Below are 23,487 nucleotides of genomic sequence, written 5' to 3' on the forward strand. Positions count from 1 at the left end.
ACCATACTTCCCGTTGCCCAAATGAATTATACATATTATAACAAATGCAACCGTAACAAACTTTGTTTGCAGTTTGCATAGAAGTCTCATGTATCACATAACATCCTGGGAACCGTTTAGGTAATGACTTAATCACTTGTCCTTTTATTGGAGTAGAAGATATTTCTATTTCATTACTTCATTTTGAATAGGGTATTAAAGAGGTCTGTTACTCATTATGTATCTGTGAAACCCTTACATAGAATGATCCAGAACTATAAGGTGAATAGTATTTGGTATGCTAATGGGACTCAGCTCTGTTTTCTACTTTTCATCAGACCCAGGCCTGACAGTGGAATTACCTGACTGGTTGATTAGAGGGTGTCAACAACTATTTTAGGGCAGTGGGCATATTTGGGAATGTAATAAACTTTGGGGGCACCACACACACATGCTCTGCAACTATGCACACATCTTACACACTCACCCCTCCCACCAAACACTTAGACTCGAAAGTACAGTGGTACCTCAGGTTAAGAACTTAATTCATTCTGGAGGTCCGTTCTTAACCTGAAACTGTTCTTAACCTGAAGCACCACTCTAGCTAATGGGGCCTCCTGCTGCCCGATTTCTGTTCTCATCCTGAAGCAAAGTTCTTAACCCGAGGTACTATTTCTGGGTTAGCGGAGTCTGTAACCTGAAGCATCTGTAACCTGAGGTACCACTGTAGTCTTCTGTTGACTACCGTATTTTTCGCCCCATAGGACGCACCGGCCCATAGGACGCATCAAGTTTTTTTGGGGGGGAAATAAAGGAAAAATTTTTATTTCCCCCCCCCAGGCGCTTGTGGGGCAGGCAGCGGGGAGAAGCGCTCTTCTCCCCGCCGCCCGCCTTCAGATCAGGTCCGGGGACAGCAGGGAGACGCACTGAGTCTTCCTGCTGTCCCCGGAGTGGTGGGGCAGGCAGCGGGGAGAAGCGCTCTTCTCCCCGCCGTCAGCCTCCAAACCACTTCGGGAAACAGCGGGATGGCGGCGTTCCGCCTCCCTCTGTCCCCCGACCTTGTGGGGCTGGCGCTGGGGCTCTCCTGAAGCCTAGAGAGCGAGAGGGGTCGGTGCGCACCGACCCCTCTCGCTCTCCAGGCTTCAGCGAAAGCCTGCATTCGCCCCATAGGACGCACCCACATTTCCCCTTCATTTTTGGAGGGGAAAAAGTGTGTCCTATAGGGCGAAAAATACGGTACATTTTTCCTCGCCTTTTGCAATTAAGCTCAAAAACTAAATCCAATAAGACTCTTTCAAATCTAATTGGGGAGTAATCTTCCGGGAGAGTGCAACCAAGGAAAGGGTTAATTTTGTGCATTAAATCACCTTCTGTTGGAACCAAATTTCAGGCCTAATGGCTGAGCGTAAGAGATGATGTAGCCAATAGAAGGTTTATTCCAAACCTAGCAGCAGCTTCACAAACACAATTTCATCAGGTTGGGCACAGCTGGGGCGGGGACTATTTATATTTTCATTCCCAGTGGTGACCCCCCCCAAATGCCCCCTCACTGCAATTAGCCTCCAAAAAATTGAAGACCCAATATTAAGGAAGGAGAGGAAGTCACTGTGGGGGCCAGGAAGGTCCTGACAGGAACACATACACCCACAAGCGCCATGTTGGTAGTTCCAAGGGTTAGGCTGAGGAGGAACAAAGCCAGATATGATGACAGGGAGACTTGGGGCTACCTCCCTTCATTCTCACAACAACCATGTGAAGCATAGCTGTCAACGTTTCCCTTTTTTTTAAGGGAAATTCCCTTATTCCGAATAGATTCCTCACTAGAAAAGAGTTGACAGCTATGCTTTGAAGTGAGCTTGTCAGAGCATGAACGATTTACTCAAAGTCACCCAGTGAGCTTCATAAATGAAGTGGGAGTTGAACTCCGATCTTGCTGGCCTGAGTCAAAATTCTAACTACTACAATAAATTCTGGCATTACTAAATTTGGAATACTTAGCTCTCACCTGTGGCTCCTGGAAGCTGTCAGCATGTGACAGTGGCCACACCCGGGGAATGGCTTTGACTGGCCAGCTAAACCAGGTGAGGGTAGCCGATGTGTCTCAAACCCTCAGTGAGTTTGGGAATTCCCCTGCGAGACTCCAGCAGATTGAGCGGACGAGACCAATAGTGGGTTCAATGGTTAAGAAGGCGGTTTCTACATGTGCTGTAGCGGAAGTGAGGGCAAATGGGGCTCGTCAATTTGGGAAGGCAGCCTATTTGGGAAGGAAGACTCTGATCCTAAACCTTCACTGTCTTGTGGGAAAAGGCTAAGGAGTAAATCCTACATAGTGGAGTCCCCAAGATGGTTTTATGCCTCCTTCCAGCAACTCCTGCAGCCAAGCTGGTGCCAAATGTATTGATCTGCTTTCCTTTGGACCACGTGAGTGAGGTCGAGGGTGGGTCTTGATGTCTGGGCAGCCTAGGACCTCCATACACACTGCCAGGCTTGCACCCCGGGGAGGTCACTTCGGAGCTGCTAACAGAGCGGTTTGACTTCACACTCAGAGGTGCACTCCACTGTCTCTTGAGACGGATGGATGCTAACAGCACATAGTAACATTAGCTAACAAAATCCACACTAGCTAATGAATCTTGGGTGAAAGGACTATCCAGAAAGATAAGATTCCCATCACTGCTCTGAGACAGGCTGCTGGAATTGTTATCCAAGGAGACAAAAATAAAGATTTCAAAAGCACAAGCCCCAAGTTTATATACTGAAATAAAATTAATCACAGACTTTAACCTGCAGAGCGAACTAAGGAAAGTAAATGGCGAGTAACCTCGCAATAAATACAACAGTAATGGAGCAGGCTATTCATTCAATTCTGCAGACCTACAGCAATTCCAGTAAGCCTTTTGTTTTCCTTCAGTCTCAAACCACTGTGAATGCCAGGTGGTTCCTAAGTAATCCCCCAAGAGAGTAAAATAAATGTCAGAAGCAAGAGGTTTGCTAGATGTGGTTTCTTAGGTGGGTAACATAGAATAATGTTTCAGAGCATTAAAAACCTAAGCTAATGCATCAGAACTCCCAATTCTTCAAACCAATCAGCATTTATTCTTACCCCCTCAACAATATTTAACGCAAGGGCTCTTTATCTTTCTGATATCCTCTACATACTGAGAGATTTGAAATATATATTGACAATTATGACTCACATTAATGTATAAAAGCTGATTGCCCTGAGAAAAGTTGAGAGTTCAGGATGCTATTTTAGCTGAAAAGCACAACAAACTCAAAGGGGGAAAATAATACCAGCTTTTGTTTTGCTACAGCAGCATTTATTTTATTTTGTTGTACACCACCCTTCAATCCAAGAGTCACAGGGCGGTGAGCAATAAAATACAAGAAAACACGTGAGACTTCCCCAAGTCATTTGCTGAGCTGCAAGGGTGTCATAAAGGGCTCAGGATTATTCTAACTGCCACAAACTTAAACAACCAGCACACAGGGTTCAGGGACAAGAAAGGGTTCAATGTTCTTGGTGTAAAAAGAATTAATTAAGAAACACTCATGAACGCTGGTGGCGCTATGGTCTAAACCACTGAGCCTAGGGCTTTTTGATTGGAAGGTCGGCGGTTCGAATCCGCGCGATGGGGTGAGCTCCCGTCGCTCGGTCCCAGCTCCTGCCAACCTAGCAGTTCGAAAGCACATCAAAGTGCAAGTAGATAAATAGGTACCACTCCAGCGGAAGGTAAACGGTGTTTCTGTGCACTACTCTGGTTTGCCAGAAGCGGCTTAGTCATGCTGGCCACATGACCTGGAAAAACTGTCTGCAGACAAACGTCGGCTCCCTCGGCCAGTAAAGCGAGATGAGCACCACAACCCCAGAGTCGTTCACGACTGGACTTAACGGTCAGGGGTCCCTTACCTTTTACATGAACATAGACATGTTTCTAGAAACAGAGAACACATCCACAGGTCTCTATGCACCTCTCCACTGGCCTACATATTTGAACTGTTAGTAATCAAACTCATCACCTACCTCTCCAACTATGAGGCTTCCCCAAACCACCATTTTCCTGCATGATATGCTTATACAATTTTGTTAGAACATAAGTTAGACCAAAGCTAGGGGCAGGTGGAAGGGTGACAGCATTTTATACAGTTTCATCCAAAGCCCATGAAATTGTATAGTTTGAGTTTTTTAGGTTTATTAGAATATATTTTAATACTTAAGAAGATGGTCTGTATAAGCTAATGCTTTAACCTCCTGGTTAAAGACATCTTAGTCAATAGAGTATGAGTTTTAATCAATTCACTTTGCATGTATGTACATAAACCCCAGAGAATTACTCTCCGGAAAGTGGTGCATGAACAAATCACAGCAAGTAGATGGAGAGGGGTGTGTGTGTGTGTGTGTGAAATAAATAATAATAATATAAATAGTTTCAACATCATTTCTTAAAAAAAACTAGTACAGTGGCACCTCGGGTTACATACGCTTCAGGTTACAGACTCCGCTAACCCAGAAATAGTACTTTGGGTTAAGAACTTTGCTTCAGGATGAGAACAGAAATTGTGCAGCAGCAGCAGCAGGAGGCCCCATTAGCTAAAGTGGTGCTTCAGGTTAAGAACAGTTTCAGGTTAAGAACGGACCTCCAGAACAAATTAAGTATGTAACCAGAGGTACCACTGTATTTGAAAAATTGAAGTGTGTACAATATTAAACATGAAACAGAACGTAAAGAATACAAGTGGTGGAATTCAACATCAAGCCGTGCATTGTAGCTTGTCAGATGGAATGATTCCCCCTTTCCCTCCTTCTGCACTGTTCTAAGGGCTCTTTTAACACACATACCCCAGCCAATTTCAAAGGGACAGAAAGCAAGAGAAGGGGGGAAACCCTTATAGGGCTCCTTAGGCAAATCCTGCCCAAGGTTTGCAGGCTTTAGTATTGAGCACCTTTTACAGCAGGGGTGACTGACTTATATTCATCCTTGGCCAATCCGGGGGTGGGGGGCACATGCCAACAGGGATGCACACAAAACACAAACCATCATCCTCAGCTGATATGTCCAGATTATCTGGGAAGGGGGCATTGACTTGATGAATGGGGAGGTGGCAATTTGTATCTCCATCAGCGAGCTGGGTTCTGTGGATGCGAATTACCCCCTTCCCAGCTCATCATATCAGTCACCTGATGAATGTAAGTCACCGGACCCAGCTCATCACATGTTAAACCTGATATCTGGAGGGGGCAATTTCCATTACCATCAGGGTGCTGAGCTGGGAAGAGAATACTGCGTCTCCTTTGTTTTTTGTTTTCTTTTTGCTTCCTCCAGCACCAAAATCAGTTGGGCCTTAAGTGCCAGATCAGGCCCCCAGGTTGGGAGTTAGCCACTTCTGTTTTACAGTATCATTCTTTAAGCAACAGTACATCTACCACTAGGTAAATACCACGTCAAGAGGAGGATAAATCTCCAAATTGGCATTTGTACATTACCATGAGCAGGATTTACTTGCAAAATAAATAAAAGGGGCCCAAAATATTTCCAAATTAAACAGGAACACAGTTTTTATTTATCATACTCATCAACTGAATACATGTTGCAACTCTAGTATAACGGAGAAACAACCTACAAGGCAAGTTAGATAGCAACTAACCAATTTATGACCTATTCTTACATGCACTTACACATGGGTAGGCAAACTAAGGCCCGGGGGCTGGATCCGGCCCAATCGCCTTCTCAATCCGGCCCACAGACAGTCCTGGAATCAGTGTGTTTTTACATGAGCAGAATGTGTCCTTTTATTTAAAATGCATCTCTGGGTTATTTGTGGGGCATAGGAATTCGTTCATTTTTTTTTTTGGAAAATATAGTCTGGCCCCCCCACAAGGTCTGAGGGACAGGGGACCGGCCCCCTGCTGAAAAAGTTTGCCGACCCCTGCACTTACACAACTATAGGTTAAAATAAGGCTACACTATGCGAAGCAAACCAAAGAAAAAGAACAGATTTTTCAGTAATCTCATTTATGAGTCAGCAGGCAAGGCTAAGATATCAATGGAACAAACCATAGGGGGAGAAGGAATGTGCATGCAACTTCTGGTGGTAGATAGAAATTAATACCAATAGCCCAGTGAGTCCTACAAACTGACATGAAATCAATACAGTTTTCATTTTAAGAAAATATATACTGGTATATTATTACTTCCAACTGCAGTAATTGTGTCTAGTTCTCCAAAATGCTGAGGATTTGCAAGTTTTACACAAAGCCACCACTAATAGCCTAGAAAGTATCTTTATTTTGCCAAAATACCTAACTGTTAATATGCAGAAACAAGTACCGTATTAGCCCGAATATAAGCCACCCCCCCCGCAATTCTGACTGTGAAAAGTTAAAATGTGGCTTATATTTGCGACCTTATGATATCACTGCTAAAACAGCTGCCCTAGGTCTGCCACCCTGCCTTGCCTTCCAACGCTGGAATGGAAAGTGCGCGCCCGTCCAGGATATCATCACGAGGGCCGCCGGAGGGGGGGCAGGACAACAGCGCCGCTTCCAATTGCAGCTCCCAAGCCTCCCCCCCCGAAAAGAAGGGGGGAGGTGGGGAGGCTGCCAGCAAAGTGGCACAGCTCCCCCCACCCCAGGAAGCAGCCCGGGAGCATGGGGGAATAGTACCCGCAGGATTTTCTTCTACATTTGCCATTTACGGGCGTGAGTGCCTGTGGAATTTAAAGGGAGCAGCTTATATTCGGGTATTGTCTCTCCCCCCCCTCCAATTTTTTAAAAGGTGTGGCTTATTTGCGGGTACGGCTTATATTTGGATCAATACAGTACCACCTCTTTTCTGTTCCTACTAATGCAGCTGCTATTTTGCAATATCTGTATTCCTCACCGTAACAGACTTGAGACAAATGAAAATGAAAGAATTGGGTTGGGCTCTTTGTATTATTTTTAGTGTTACGATTGGATTAATGAGAGATAATTTTACAAAATTGCTCAGCAGCACTTCACAACAAAGCAATGAACCACAACCTATGTATTATGTCCATTATTTCAGACATGCCTTCCTAAACTGCGCCACCTAATTCCCAGAGGGGGAGGAAGAGGAGAAAAAGGTGTAATGGGAAATGATTGTTTATATAGTTACCTGGCTTGCATGGGGCAGTACAGACCTGGTTGAAAGTATACACACAGATCTGGAAACATTTCCTGTGACACCTATTTATTGTGATAAAGACAGGAAACTCCAAAAATTACTGGCTAGTTGGTATACATTGTGAGATATGCTGGTGAGTTTTGATCCACTCCACCTACTTAGAGAGAAGTAAAAAATTCATGGTGGGTCTGAATCTGAGAAAGGGATTGGTCAAAGTTTTTAAGCCTCTTATCTATGGAAAAAACAGGATGTTCACTCATGCAATTGTAATCCTATGGATTTTAAGCTAGCTGAAACCTAAAATAAAATGTAAATTAAATTCACTCACTTGACACTCAAAGAATATACATTTTGGCATAAATACTGAGTAGTGGATGGCAGTGCTTATTTATTTATTACATTATATCTCACCCATCCTCTAAAAAACCCAAGGTGAAATTTATGGTTCTCATCCTCCCCTATTTTATTCTAATCTATTGAAACAGGACAATCGCCATAACTTAGCTCAGGCCAAGAACACTCAGTGAAGTTCTTGGCTTTGTGGTGATTTGAACCAGAATCTCCCCAATCAGCATCAGCATCTCCATCATTTTATTATTTATACCCCACCCATCTGACTGAGTTTCCCCAGCCACTCCGGGCGGCTTCCAACATGTATAAAAACAAAATAAAACACTTAACATTTAACAATTTGCCTATCACCACACCATACTTGTGGGCTTTATAGGCTGCTGGAATTCCATGTAAAGTTGAATTTCTAGTACCGTATCGTGTTGGGTGGGTGGGTCTGAATATATGGGAGCTATATATAAATTTAGAAAGGCTCTGTAATGGTCTACACCTACTATTTTGCAAAATCCATGATTTCCAAGTTCTGTCTCACTGTGGAAATAAGGAAAACTAGATAGAATGTAAAATTCTGATGAAGAACCTAGAAATCACAAAGAAAAAGCTTCCAAGCTTATTCCTGCAAAGGAGAAAGCTCATACTGTATTTGAGATATGTGTCCATTTATGTAGCAACAGAAGCCTTTCACTTTTAGGTTGTAGCTTTGAAGGTCTCCCCCACCCCTCTGCTCTGCTCTGTATGAACTTAATGGACTGTGTTGCAGGGTTGGGGGTGGGGAGACTAAAAGTGACTTAAAACGTGCCGATTTTAAAATTAATGCACCACTTCCTTTGAGAGGCACACACAATTTCCATATCAAAGACACTGCTACTCAGAATTGCTTATAGTACCTCCACCCATCATAGCATGCAGTTCCTCTGTTAGTATATCACAAGCTTTTCGATCCATGCAACATTCATTTATAAGTCCTCTTGGTATTACTTTTGTGTCCACCCCTTCCCGCTAATCTCGTGCCTCATATGTATCACCACTCAATGAAATTTGAGAAGTAGTTAGAGTTCACTAGACATAAGGCCCTTGTCAACATTCCAAATAACCTGTAGTTACTAGCTTACAGATGCACTTGTGAGGGAAAATGTAAAGTCATGAACTCACTCAGGTCTGCACCCCATGGGCATACACAGGAGCCTTTTTATTTAGGCCTCAACTTTGCGCTCATTATGTAAGTTACACAGCACAAACATTTACCCATTTCCTATGTAAACAGGGGGTTGGGGAGGTTGCAGGGGTTTTTGCCCCAATGAATTCCTGGCCTTCAACATCTCACACTTGGAACATTCCCTTTGCTTATGCCATAAAGCAATGTCTAGTACAGTGTAGCAAAAAACTGAAAACAACCATATTAGTATAAAATAGTTGTTTAGAGTTTAACAACAGACTGTGGAGAACAATATTAATACCCTCATCATGTTTTAGCAAGCAGCATTACAGAAACCTAAATTAATCTAAATGATTGCTAATGAAATGCACATTAAGTCGTAATTATCCCCGGTAGCTTTCTGTACACCCTAAACAATATCCATCCCCACATATATTTGAAATCCTACAGCTGTACTGTATCATCTGCTTAAAAAAACCAAACTGAATTTAATGCAGTTCCCAGAACAAGAAACCCTCAGCAGATATCACTGCAGGAAGTCTGAGAGGCCACAATTAAGCTCAAGAATGAAGATTTCCAATAGATCACCTGAATTCCCACCCAATACAGAATTGCAGGTAGATGCCCAGATCGGGAGCATGCAGAACTGAGATTGTATCTCTTGGGGAATATATTCACTATTGCGGAATATAGTATTTTCAGGAGCTATGAGCAAAGAGAGAAGAATGTGGCTCTCTCTTTCCTTTGTGGTGCAGAGAGCATAATGGGTGGGAGAGGGGAGGCCTAACGAATAGAAAACCCGTTTGCTCCAGAAGCTGCTGCGCATCCTTAACTGGTGCAAGGTGGGCCCCTGCAAGGCGTGATTGAGACACGAGGCCAGGAGCTGCCTTTCCGCAACCCCCGAGTCAGAGGCCATGCCCAACTTTCCGGGGTGGGGGCACCCCAGATACTACACCCACATGGCCTGGAGCCTCACACCCCACGGAGGCCCTGCCATTCCTCCTAAGGAGTCCTGCCTAAGGAGCCCCCCTCCCCAGCTACTATACCCCTCCCTCCCTCGCCGCCGTGTATGCAGATGAGATGCAGATGAGATGCAAACGAGGCCCAGGGCGGCGGCGGCGGCTGCTTCTCCTCCTCGGTTACCTTGGTCTCCTTGACGTGCTGCTTAATGCCCTCCGGGTACCACTGGACGCGCACGTAGCCGCGGCGGAGGGGGCTCCCTCGGCTCTCCTCCCCGCCGCAGGGGCCCCCGGACTCGGAGCCCCCCGAGCTGCCCGCTCCGCCTCCCCCGGGGCCGCCGCCGCCACTGCTCCCTCCGCCGCCGCCTCCGCCTCCTGTTCCGGGGCCTCGCCCCCCGTCGTCGTCCTCGGAGTCGGAGTCCTCGCCGTGCATGACGCGGACGAGGCCGAAGCGCACCGAGCCCCGGTAGCGGCCGGACACCAGGTCGTGGGTGAAGAGCAGCCTCTGGGAGCCGGCGGCGGGGAGGGCGGCCGTGGCCGGGGCTGCCGGCGGGGCAGAGGGAGCAGGAGGCTCCGCCATGGTGGTGGCTTGGCCGGCTGAGGCGGGGAGAAGGAAGGGAGGGGGAGAAGGAGGGAAGGAGGAGGAGGAGGAGAAGGAGAAGAAGAAACGAGGAGGAGGGAAGAGGAGGAGGAGGAAGAGGAAGGGATGGCGGCGGCGGCGGCAGCAGCAGCAGCAGCAACGGCGGCCGCTTGGCCCACACAGCGCAGTCACCGTTCGGCGGGGGCGGGGCTACAACGGCTAGGCCCCGCCCCGCCCGCCAAATAGAGGCCGGAGAGGGGCGGGGCCGAGGCAGAGCGCGGAGTGCGCCGGTGGGAGGGGCACGCGCGTGAGGGAGCGAGGAGGAGGAAAACGGTGGGGGAGGGCGAGAGTGAGGGGGATAATCAGGGCGTGGGGGATGGGAAGGGCTTGGAGGAGGGCAAGGCCGGTGGGGTATAGGGACATAAGGAGGAAAGCGGGGGGGGGGGAAGGTGAGGTGGGTGGGGAGCTGAGGGAGGGAGGAAATGTGTGTGGGGGGGGGGGAGGCAGGACACTGTCTACCCCTCCACAAAGAAAGGGGCCTGAGTTGAAGATGGAGGGAGGGTCAAAACGGAAATAGTGGGGGGTTGGGGGAGAGTCCCCCCCCTTATAAAATATTTGAGAGGGTCAGCCTCCCCCCCCCAGTTAATGGACATTGCCATTCAAATAGGGTGCGTGTGCTACGTCATGTGATTGATTATGCGCGGCGGGGCTCCCCCCCCCCCAATATTCACATTGGCACCCCTGGGAGAGTGAAGACGACACCAAGGTGGGGAGGGAAGCCCAGCCGGACTATGCTGCTCAGATTTAGGGATGATCCGACTTGCCACCTTTTGTGTGCACTCTGCTCTTATTCTTTTGCACCTCCTGTCATCGTCGGGTAGAGTCAGGATGGCAAAAGTGAGGAGGCAGGAACAAAGGGCGGTGGGGAAGGAGGCCAGGAGAAGATGATGGGGAAGAAAAGGAGGGTGGTGAAAAGAGAGAGACGGCCAAAAGGAGACAGGATGAGAGATTGTAGCCCACAAAGGTAGGGGGAATTGAAGAAGAAGGGGAGGAAAATGGTTGAAGTGGATCAGACGCAGCAGGAGTTAGTTAGAGAGGTGGAGGTAAGGAAGAGAGGAACTTGTTTCTTTACTTAATAGGTACCATCTAGTGAACTCTTAATGACAGTGTTGTTTCTGCACTAGGGAAGGTCTTAAAGATCCTAGCAACAACCTGAGCATGGGAACATCTTGTACCCACATAACCTTTCCGGCCACAGATCGCTGCCAGTTTAGATGAAAACAAGTGAAGGGAGTCCGTTGATGGCATGGAAGCTTAGAGGTAGGGATGTCAACAAGGGAGTTGCTGGAGTTAACACCTCTCACCAGCAGGAAACGAGCGCTAGTCCTCATGAGGGAGTTTGAGGATAAAAGCCAGATAATTGAACTGGTTGGAGCATAGTGGCAAATCTGGCCAGTGCAACTTCTTGTTTGCAGAAACAGAGCTAATGGGGATTACTCACACTAATGAGTGTTTGAGTGTTTTATCATTTATGCCTTCCTTTTAAAAAGCAAAGTCCACTTAGTATCTGAATGGCAGTAACAGCCATGCTTAAAATTAGTAAACTTTCAGCCCAGTAGCAAGATTGCAGTATAGATGGGGGGAGGGGGTGCAAGACAATTTTTAAGACTCTTGCCAATCCATTTCTGAAGTTAGGAGGACAACCTATGTTTCCTACAGTATGGTACACAGGCAGTCTTTAGAGAAGATAGGAGTTTTTTGTTGCTAGGATACACACAGCTCAGGAAATTCCTAGGCTCTCAGCTTCGTGGTGTACATTCTATGTTTATAGCAGCATTTTATAATGTCTCATAATCTCATAAGATTGTACTCATGTTGAAAATCTTATACTCATGTTGATGGAATTTTGATGTACCTGTGTGGAATGTAATTATCCTGGGCTGGATGAAGTTCCTTATACAGAAGAATACTTTACCTCTCCATCTTTAATCATAATGTATAGGTTCTCCTTTTGCCAACACTTACTAAACGGGGTGGGGGCATGCAGACACACATGAGATTTCTCATTCCTGTTTCTTCCTCCTGAAATCTCCTGCATACTATTCTTATCCAATTAACTTGCCAAGTACTTCATTTCAATTTCCCCACTGCTTGGATCACAGCCACAATGAGGGAGAGGCCACCATTGTCCAAGTTATTGGGCTTTTCTTTTTAAAGAGTACAAACAGCAAGATAATATTGCGGCTTAGTTGATGTGTTACCTGTGACAATTTGGAAGATTGGTCTAGATCACTGTTTTTCAACCTTTGGTCACCAGATGTTGTTGGACTACAACTTCCATCATTCCCAGCTTAGCCAGTTGCCAAGAATGATGGGCATTGTGGTTCAACACCTGGGGACACATTGAAGAACAATGTCCCATCATTGGTGTGACTCAGCATAAGACAGTTCCTTATTTATCCCTTATTTGTTACCCATATGAAGCTTTCCTGGGCAAGATCAATCTCACATTTTCATTGCACCCAGATCCTGCAGTCTCATGGTGCCTCGGAGAGAATTACTGTAAATCAAGTTCTCATAAATAACTCTCAAAATGTTTGAATCATGATTGTACAGTTTTATGAGCACTTTTTCCTCCTTTGAGACACTTCAGCCAAACAATCAGGAAGTGAAACAAGAGGCTGGACAAAATTATTCTGAAACGTTAAGCAAATATGTTACTAGCCGAAGCAGATTTGGAGTTCCTGAACCTCAGGTGCACCAAACTTGACCTGCCTGCCTACATTTCTGCTTATCTTATGAAAGACTCTTGCTCCACCTTGTGGACATTTTGTTATCCAACTGGAAGCACTTTATAAGGACTTCCACGCCAGTTAGTGAGGGGAAATGATTCATGATGTTTACAGAAGGGAAAAAGTGACCAGGATACTTATCTATATTCCCTTGGAGTAAACCTGGGAAATGCTCAGTAACTTACATATTTGGTGGCATTCGAGGAATAGCACTCTAGTGGACAAAGCTGCTGCCTCATGTTCCCATGTTGCATTCCTCTGTGCTATTCAGACTCTAGAGGTGTCCTCAGGCCTATGATCCTGGAGTTACTCTTTTTAAAAATGCCCTTCAAATGCTTGGAAACAGGTTTTTTTTCTGGAAGCAAGTGACAAAGAAATGAGCACTAAACTTGCACTATATTCCGCTGCAGTTCCAGAAGCAGCTTTAATATAGCATGAAAGCTCAAATATAATGCAGAACGTAACCATTAGGGGAGTCTCGAAAATGGAATAAACTGTGATGTGAATGCAGCCTGCTTCTCTCTCTCAGATGGACACCTGTGTGGCACTCATAGGTTTCTGAGATTTTGTGGTGAGGGAACAAACTCAGGCTTTGAGGGGGGGGGATTAGACCCACGACGAGAAGATGGAATCTGACCCAGGGGAACTCAGGATAGCTCAGTCGGTAGAGCAGGGTCACGGGTTCAAGCCCCATTTGGGCAAACTATTCCTGCATTGCAGGAGTTTGGATTATATGACCTTTGTGGTCCCTTCTAGCGCTACAATTTTATGATTCTATGCCTTAGCATGTACAGTGGTGCCTCGCAAGACGAAATTAATTCGTTCCGCAAGTTTTTTCTTCTTGCGAGTTTTTCGTCTCGCGAAGCACGGTTTCCCATAGGAATGCATTGAAAATCAATCAATGCGTTCCTATGGAGACCGTCCGGGGACAGAGGGGAAGCGCCACTCTGTCCCCTCTTTTGAAGCAAGGGGCAGAGAGGAGAAGATCGCTTCTCCCCCTTGCCGCCCCTTGGTTCAAAAGGGGTCCGGGGAGAGAGGGGAATGGCCGCGCGCCTTCCCCTCTGTCCCCGGAGCTTGCGGGGCTGGCAACGGGGAGAAGCGATCTTCTCCCCACCGCTCCTTGCTTCAAAAAAGGTCTGGGGACAGCGGGGAAGACGTGCTGCGCTTCCCGCTATCCCCGGAGCTTGCGGGGCAAGCTTCGTTTTGTGAAGAAGAAGAAGAAGAAGAAGAAGAGGAGTTTGGATTTGATATCCCGCCTTTCACTCCCCTTCAGGAGTCTCAAAGCGGCTAACATTCTCCTTTCCCTTCCTCCCCCACAACAAACACTCTGTGAGGTGAGTGGAGCTGAGAGACTTCAAAGAAGTGTGACTGGCCCAAGGTCACCCAGCAGCTGCATGTGGAGGAGCGGAGACGCGAACCCGGTTCCCCAGATTATGAGACTACCGCTCTTAACCACTACACCACACTGGCTCTCAAGCAAGCCCATAGGGAAATTTGTTTTGCAAAGCAACTCGAAAACGAAAAAACCTTTCGTTTTGCGAGTTTTTCGTCTCGCGAGGCGTTTGTCTTGCGGGGCACCACTGTATGCAGGTTGATGCTGTTCGTGTCTGAGGTGAGGGTGGTCAGACTGCATTAAGACATTTTGTAGTTATTCCTGTGCTAGGTGAGCAACCAAGTGTATAGTTTGGGAGTCGGGTATGTTGTTGCCATGATAAGTAGTGTACACAGGAGCAGGGCTGTTGCAGTAGCAGGAAGCTGACAGGCCAGGCAACAGGAAGTAGGGTTAGACAGCATCAGTTTATCCTATTCCCGCTATTCTCTCCAAACTGGGATTTTTCTGGCTGTCGTGTCTGCAGTCCCATCAGGCCTTGCTTGATGTAGTGCTGTTGACTGCCCAGTTAGCAAACAGGAAAACATACCCAGTACATGACTTTATGGCAGCTGTGGTGACTGGTACTTGAGATGCTGGCATCATGAAGCAGGTTTCTCTTATCATTATCATCATCATTTTATTTGCATGGCTCTCGTCAAGATCACAGCCATAGCGGCTTACAGCATTTCAAATGAACAGTCATAACAATAAAAAGAAAGACACATAGGGTTGCATTCAATTAAGTTCTACTCAGGGCAGACCAGTTGGAATTAATGGGCTTGAGTCATCTTAAATCATTAATTTGAGTGGGTCTGTTTTGAGCAGATTAATGCAACCCATAATAAGGACACTTACAAATAATGTGAGTAAGTAACTACATAATAATTAAAAAAACAGTATAATCATAAACACAAGCAAAACAAATTTAGCAGCGTAAATCAAAGCTGGAGTGCAAATGAAGCCTAACGCAGAAATAAAAATAGTTAAGTATAAGGCCAAAATGATCTCTGTTCCACAAAGGTTCTCCACTATTTACTTGCATTATTAGATGGCAGCCACCCTCTTCACTTGTGGCAGCCTCCTCCTTATGTAGCACCCTGCTTGTGGTTAACGCTTAGCTGGAATGAAATATTCAACGCAGCAATAGAGAAATTAAAATAATTATTTATTTGTCAGACAAATAAATGAGAGGCACAGTGGTATATGGTTACCAAGCTCTGGCCTGGCCTCCTGCCATTATGGCCAGCACTTATATTCCCTCAATCCAGCCCCCTTTGCTCCTCCTGTGGCTACCTCTGTCCAATCAGCCTGGTTGAATTTCCTATTGGCTGATTGCTAGAACCAATCCTAGAAGATACACCCATATCCTCCTGTCCTTATATGGAACACAAAGAGCTATATATTGTTACATCTATAAATGACAAATAAGTAGTAATATATCTTACATGTGTCTCAACAAGGCATCTTAATTACCAGCTCACCTCTTGCCCTCCTTGCCCTATTGCCTTCTAAAACAAATGGTTAATCTTAAATTTTTTATCTTAAACATATGTCAAGGATCTTGAGTTTCACATCAACATTGAAAGATCTCCTTCATTTGAAGGTTTCTAAACAAATGTCTGACAACTAATATATCAGGACTGCTCAGGATGGCGTCTCTTGTCTAGCAAGGGGGGCAAGACTGGTGGCTGACTTAATTTCAAAATACAACTCTTAGAACTATATGAAATCTAGCATTTCTTAAATCCTTTGCATAATTACATTTAAGACAATATATTTAATACATAACATAGGTAGCCTTTTAAAAGGAATAAGGCCTTTGTAAAGTAAAAAGGAACTCAGTAAAAAAACAGCTTCAAAAGAAGCCTCTCCAGTTTACAACCCCTCCTTCAGCCAGCTGCTTTTCCCATTAGAAAAAAAGACTTGCCAGCTAGATGCTTCCCCATTTGGTCTTGGCCTTTTAACCTTAGAAAGAAGATCTGGCTCATTTTACTGGGAGGCACATTGGCATTATTTTACTATTTACTCATTCCTAATTATATTTATTTCTGCCTTTTTTATCTTCTGTAACATGTAGGGTCAGTGTCCTCATTCAGTCTGTAATTCCAGCTTTTACGACTTAGAGAATTGTTTTCTGCTATCAATCAAAGGGGCCCTTGTCTAGAAGAATAAACATTACCAAGGTTGTAAACTGCTGGCTTGAAACTTTTGAAAATTTAAGCTCTCTCTTTAATATACAAGTCCTGATCAAACATTAATAAAATGCAGGCTTATGCCTGATGCCTCATTCCCCCCTTTCAAGCTCAAGGACCTTCATCCCAAGTGTCCTTGATAGCTTGACCTTCATCATGTTCCTGAGGTAAAGCTCTGTATAGGGCCATGATATGAGGTAGAGTTTCATTTGAAACCATCTTGCTAATTGTACTTCTAAAACATGAAATGATACATGGCATCATACATAAAACCATTACCACTACTGTCAAGAAAAACAAGCAAGACAATAGTATCCCTTTGAGTCCTGTGACATTAGGTAACCAATTGGTGAGCCATCCCATATCCCATCCTTCCCATGTTTGTACTGGGACATGTGCTATATTCTCCATCTTTGTGGCCAACACACGGATTGCCTCACCATTATCTGAAATGTTAAAGCAACAGGCATTCCCTGTCAAGTTCAAGACTCCACATAGGCCTCCCTGCTTGGCAAGTACATAATCCATTCCCATTTTCAGCTGCAAAATGGCGGCTCTACTTTCACCCAACTGTTGTGCAATAAGTCTCAAACTCTGGGCCGTTGCATTGGTTACAAGTTCCACTACTGCTTGCAATCGAATTATTCTGTTTAGATTATAAATAGGATCCCGTGCCCCTTGTATGAGCTCACCAGGATTCCAGGAGGCAGGATCATAATAGGCTATAATGCGCTCTGGTGGCCAATCATCAGTACCGCTCCAACTTTGGGTACTTCCTCCTGCTATATGAGAAATATCAGCGTTTCTTCGTGTACGCTTGGCCAAATTAGTGGGCATAATCCACATTGGTGGTAATACCCATCCCAGGAAACAAGTCCCACTCCATTTGGAGGGGAGTTTCTTGTATGCCCATTCTCCACATATCCACCACAACCATCGGGTCTGAGGTTTTTGGTATGTGGAGTACAGAAGGCGAAATAGCAAAAGAGGTAGAGAGTTCACAGTGCAGTATGTTAGATTGCCTTTTTCTGTCACAGTTATGTTCCATACCACTTTCCATGCATGAATAAAAGGAGGTGCACAGGGCAAGGCATTCCGAGTTCGATAGGTAGTACCGTGTGCCCAGGTATTCTTAATATTATCCCAAGTATAGCGACAATGAGAAGAGCCTATCATGATAGAATCAGCTGCATCTGATGATTTATGTACACAGAATTCCCCTTGTACAGGTATAACTCGTATTGGTTTAGTTGAGTTCCATCCGGGGAAATTCTGTATTTCTGTTTGGTGTGGTATTTCGCTTACCATACCAATGGCATCTAATGGTATCGGTAATAAGGGCATACCTCCCTCTGAATCATCTGGCCCAAGAGAGCAAACAAGGCAATTGGTCCTATTTGCAACATTGGCTACCATCTCAGCTAAACCTACCCACATATTGTGGTCATGGCGGAATCCATATTTAGTCAATTTGGTCAGATTCAAGGACCCTTCCCCTTTCCAAGGGATCAGGATTAATAATAAAATCATGTTGATGTCTAGCATATGCATTCCTTCCACAAAAGATTACCTTATTGTGATAGCAGATAAATATTAGTCCCAATATAATTCCCCCAGTGACAGAAATGGGGAACCACCAAGACCAAAACATATATCCCGAGGATCCCCAATGAGTAATATCTCTGATAATTGTTCCACAAGGGGGGGGCAGTCAATTAATTGTATAAGAGAATCTTTCCTTTCACAATCGCTGGTTCTGATGCTCCTCAAGCTTCAGGCGTGCGCAGGTCAGCCAGCTTCCAGGTTGTGGCTGCAGCAGGCCGGTCGTCTAATGTTGCCCGTGACCTAGCCCGTTTCCGGTAGGGCTAGATACAGGGGTTTTTGGAGAGAGTCAGTTTAAGAGGATTAGAGGGGTCACCTTTGCACGTCCAACTGCCTTCGGACTTCTTCAAACGGGAGTGATGAATCCAGGGGGTCACCTCAGCTACCTTCACCGCTGTTGGAGTAGAGAGCAAGACGGTGTAAGGTCCACGCCACTTAGGTGCAAGTGGATCACGTTTCCACTCTTTCACCCATACGCTATCGCCAGCCTGGAACTGATGAATCGGCTCGGCAATGCTGCACGGCGTGCGCTCGAGGGCCCACCTGTTAAGAGAAACAAAAACACGGGAGAGAGATTGCACTTGTCCCTGTGTCACATGGTCTCCTATTTGTTTAAGGTCAGCTGAAATATCCTGAACAAAGGAGGGCGGTCTCCCATACAGGAGCTCAAAAGGTGACAACTTAAGTCTTTTTGTGGGTGCACACCGAACACGAAACAGTGTTATGGGTAACACATCTACCCATCCCAATCCCGTTTCCTGGGTTAATTTTGCCAATTGGGTTTTCAGAGTCCGATTCATTCTTTCAGTTTTCCCTGAACTCTGAGGCCTATAGGCTGCATGCAGTCTCCATTTCACTTGTAGGACTCGACATACTTCTTGTACTACTTGATCAATGAACGCCGGCCCATTGTCACTTCCAATGCATCTAGGTAACCCAAATCTCGGGATCAATTCAGTGAGGAGTCTCTTAGTTACCTCTCGTGCCTTTTCAGTTCGGGTGGGAAAAGCTTCAACCCATCCGGTAAAAGTATCCACAAACACAAGGAGATACTTGAATCCCTTAGAAGGGACCAGCTCTGTGAAGTCCACAATTAGGCTTTCCATGGGGACATATCCCACATGTTGGATTCCAGGAGGTTGTACCGGTCCCTGCCTGGGATTGTTTTTAGCACAAAGAACACATTTCTGTGAAATGCAAGTTGCTAATTGTGATAGATTAATAATATACAACTTCCGACTGAGACTCTCTCTGGTTGCAGTACCGCCAAGGTGAGTAGATTCATGATAATTTCTTACAATTGTGCCTGCTAGATGATGAGGTACATAAATCCTATTGTCTGGCAGGATCATCCAACCGTCCTTTGCAACTGCTCCTTCCTGTTCAGCCCACTTCCTCTCTTCTGGGGTATAGTGAGGTTTAACTTCTTCTGGAACTACCTCTGGTATGAGGGCTGCTATAAATCCTCCCACAGGCTTTTGGGCTGCCTCTCGAGCTGCTTTGTCAGCAGCATGATTTCCTCTGGTTATTGGATCCCTTCCTCGTCCATGACCTTTGCAGTGCATTACAGCTATCTGTTCTGGAGCCCATACTGCTTCTAACAGGATTTCTACTTCAGGTCCATATTTCAAGGCCTTCCCGTGGGCTCCTATTAGACCTCTTTCTTTCCATAGAGCACCATGTGCATGCAGGGTTAAGAAGGCATATTTAGAATCAGTATAGATGTTTGCCTTACATCCGGCTGCCAATTGCAGAGCTCTAGTTAAACCTATAAGTTCAGCTTTTTGTGCTGAGGTGCCAGCAGGCAAAGCTTCAGCTTCCACAACTTCCTCATTGGTGACCACAGCATATCCTGCTCGTCTGGCACCTTCATGCAGGTAACTGCTACCATCAGTATAATATACAACATCTGGATTTTTCAATGGTTCATCTTTCAGATCGGGTCTACTGGAATAAACTTCATCCATTATTTGGAGACAATCATGTGATTCTTCATCATCTACCTCTGGTAGGGGCAGCAAAGTCGCTGGATTGAGCATATTCACTACTCGTAGATGAATCCTGGGATTTTCACACAATAGGCCTTGGTACCTAGCCATCCTTGGGTTCGTTAGCCAATAACTACCCTTATATTCCATGAGTGTCAGAACAGCATGAGGTACATTCACGTACATCGTCTGGCCGAAGGTAAATTTATCAGCTTCTTTGACAAGGCTTGCAGTGGCCGCTACTGCCCTTAGGCATGGAGGCCATCCTTTTGCTACTGAGTCCAATTGTTTTGACAAATAAGCTACTGGACGGTTCCAACTTCCTAATCTCTGGGTCAGGACTGCCGCTGCAATCCCATTCTGTTCATGTACATACAGCTGAAAGGGTTTTTCTGAATTAGGCAGTCCAAGGGCTGGGGCCTCCATAAGTCGTTGTTTGATAACTAAAAAGGCTTGTTGCTGCTCAGGTCCCCATACGAATGGGTCCTTTTCTGCACCTCGAGTGCTTTCATGTAAGGGCTTGGCCAGACTGCTGAAATCAGGTATCCATAGTCTACAAAACCCTGCTGTTCCCAGGAATCCTCTGAGTTGTTTCCTTGTGGTAGGTTCCTTGATAAGGCAAATAGCTTCTTTCCTCTCTGGTCTCAATGCTCGTTGTTGGTGTGAGATGTCAAAGCCCAAATATTTGACCTTTTCTAAACATAACTGTGCCTTTTTCTGGGAAACTCGATAGCCAGCTTGCCAGAGCAAGTGGAGCAGTTCCTCTGTACCTTCTTTACAGGTATCAAAATCCTTTGCTGCTAGTATAAGGTCATCTACATATTGCAGAACCACCTTTTCTCCAGGTATTGAGGGGTAACTTGTTAGATCCTTCGCCAAGGCAGTGCCAAATAAAGTTGGGGAATTTTTGAATCCCTGGGGCAATCTTGTCCAGGTTAGCTGGCCTTTTGTTCCTGTCAAAGGGTCTTCCCACTGGAAGGCAAATATAGGTTGGCTCTGTGGTGCCAGCCGGCAACAGAAGAATGCATCTTTCAAGTCCAATACAGTAAAAAATGTTGCTTCTGGTGGGATCAAACTCAGCAAGGTATATGGGTTTGGTACATTTGGGTGCAAGGTCTCGATAGCCTGGTTTACGAGCCTCAAGTCCTGCACTGGCCTGTATTCATCTGTCCCAGGTTTTCGAACAGGCAAAAGGGGTGTGTTCCATTCTGATTGGCAGGGCTTAAGCAGACCATATTTTAATAGGCGGTCCAAATGTTTCTGGATGCCCTCTGCTGCTCGCCGGGGTAAAGGATATTGCTTTACAGATACAGGGGTAGCCATAGGTTTTAAGGTTACTACAATTGGAGCTATATTCTTGGCCATTCCTGGTGGGCTATTTTCGGCCCATACTCCTGGTGGCACCTGTAGGGTTCGGAGGAGCTTGTTTAACTCTGTATCCAATGTGGGTTGGACTTGCAGGGCTGACATTAGGCGCCATGATTGTTCCTTAGGTACTGAGAGGGAAATTATTCCTGCTGCCTTTGATGGCAGTTTCATTTCTGGACCTCGAGGAGTGAAGGTGATTTGGGCCTGCAATTTGGACAGCATATCTCTACCTAAGAGAGGTATTGGACACTCAGGTATATACAAAAACTGATGGGTTAAACGATGTCCCCCAATCTGGCATTCCAAAGGTTGGAGGAAAGACCTCTTAGCTGACTGACCAGTGGCACTTTTAATGACTACACTTTTGGATGCCTTTTTCTGCAATAGTTCTGGGAGTACTGAGTATTCAGCCCCAGTATCAATCATAAAGTCTATTAAATGGCTTCCTAATTGAATCGTGACCGTGGGCTCCTGGAAGCCTAACTTTATGGAGTCCGGTCGTTCCTAGTCTTGGGTAAAATCCTCCTCTGCCAGTCCAATGAAATTGTCTCTACTCTGTCCTTGTCCAGGTCTCTGATATCTTCCATTTCGGATCATTCCCCGTCCCCGTCCCTGGTTTCTTGGGCCGGAGCCTGGGCCTGGGCCTGGGCCTGGGCCTGGGCGTACTTCTTCCAACCTCAGGGGTTCAGGACACTCCCGCTTCCAATGACCCTCCTTCTTGCAATTCACACATTGATTCCTTCCCAGTGGTGGATTCCTTCCCCGTCCTCTTCCTCCATTTAAGGGGCGGTAGTCTTGCTTCACTGCTGTGGCCAGCATTACCATCTTTTCCTTCTGCCACTTCTTCTTCTCTTGCTTCTCAGCCTCATCCCTATTCCGATAAACTCGGCGTGCAATGGCCATAATTTGGCTCATCAGCATCCCTTCCCATCCTTCTGATTTCTGAATTTTCTTACGAATGTCAGAAGCGCACTGGGCCACAAATGTAGCAGTAATCATTCTGCTGTTTTCAGGGGCTTCAGGGTCAAAAGGAGTCCATATACGATAGGCTTCTTGCAGCCTCTCTAAAAAGTCTCCTGGACTCTCATTTGATTTCTGTTCTACTTCTGAGACTTTAGACATATTAGTGGGCTTCTGGCATGCCCTGCGGATACCTTGCACAAGCGTCTGGCGGTAGGTGGTAAGCCTGGCCAGATGAATTGCATTGTTTGGATCCCAATTAGGATCTTCCAAGGGAAAGTTGTCTTGGAGATGACGGTCAATATTAAAAACATTTCCCACTCTGGCCTGCTCACGCAAATATATCTGTGCCTTTTCAATTATGTCTCTCCTTTCCTCAGTGGTGAACAGAGTATTCAGGAGCTGGCGGCAATCTGTCCAAGTAGGACTATGAGTGTTTATTATTGAAGTCACCAAGTCCATCATAGCCTGAGGTTTTTCTGCAAAAGATGGGGTGTGTGTTTTCCAGTTCATCAGATCCGTAGTTGTGAATGGAATGTACTGGAGGGTCGAAGTTCGAGGTGGCCGTGGTCCGGGTTGCCCGTTAACCAGCACAGGCTCCTCAAGTGCATCAAATACTCTTCTGAGAGGGGCTAGTACGTGATCTTTCTCTTCGCTTTGCTCTAGGGGCCTCAAATCATAGGGGATGGTATTTGTCCCAAGGCGTTCTTTTAGCAGCCTTATACGCCTGGCTGTATTGCTTGCTGACCGATTAAGGTCTCCCTGTAACTTCTGTAATAATTCTCTAGGACTTGGATGTACAGGAGTTTGGGGTAAGCAATCAGTTATTCCACTAAAAGAGACTGTAGATGGAGTTCTACTGGGACTCACAGGTGGAATAACCACTTCTGCTTGGGCTTTATTATAGGCCTCCAATGCCTCCTGAAGATATTTATCATAATCTATCAAGGAATCAAGTTCTGTGACTCCAGCCCCATTATTCATTCCACTTTCTTGCCTTGGGGTTACAACTGGTGGAGTGTTTGGATTAGGCTCCCTTCGAT

The 23,487-nt window shown here is 45.7% G+C and overlaps 2 protein-coding genes across 10 annotated transcripts in view; one reads left to right on the forward strand and one right to left on the reverse strand.

The window, feature by feature from the left end:
* UBE2O (ubiquitin conjugating enzyme E2 O) overlaps positions 1 to 10,334 on the reverse strand; it is a 66,531-nt gene extending 56,197 nt beyond the window's left edge. Inside the window, exon 1 of one of the 2 annotated variants that reach the window (XM_082203408.1) lies at positions 9,775 to 10,334. In XM_082203408.1, the coding sequence (XP_082059534.1) occupies positions 9,775 to 10,170 (396 nt within the window). In that variant the 5' untranslated portion in view covers positions 10,171 to 10,334. The remainder of the gene's footprint in view (positions 1 to 9,774) is intronic. The other variant, XM_082203409.1, reaches the window with a different exon arrangement.
* Positions 1 to 23,487, forward strand: part of AANAT (aralkylamine N-acetyltransferase) — a 38,009-nt gene that overhangs the window by 146 nt on the left and 14,376 nt on the right. For 3 of the 8 annotated variants that reach the window (XM_082204854.1, XM_082204853.1, XM_082204856.1), the window contains exon 1: positions 11,280 to 11,490. The exons of 1 other annotated variant lie outside the window; for it this stretch is intronic. The gene's annotated coding sequence lies outside the window, so the exon portion shown is untranslated. 4 more of the 8 variants (XM_082204859.1, XM_082204857.1, XM_082204855.1 and 1 more) reach the window with 4 other exon arrangements.

The sequence above is a fragment of the Podarcis vaucheri genome, assembly GCF_965113315.1.
Source record: "Podarcis vaucheri genome assembly, chromosome: 2".
In the NCBI taxonomy this organism is placed as follows: Eukaryota; Metazoa; Chordata; class Lepidosauria; order Squamata; family Lacertidae; genus Podarcis; species Podarcis vaucheri.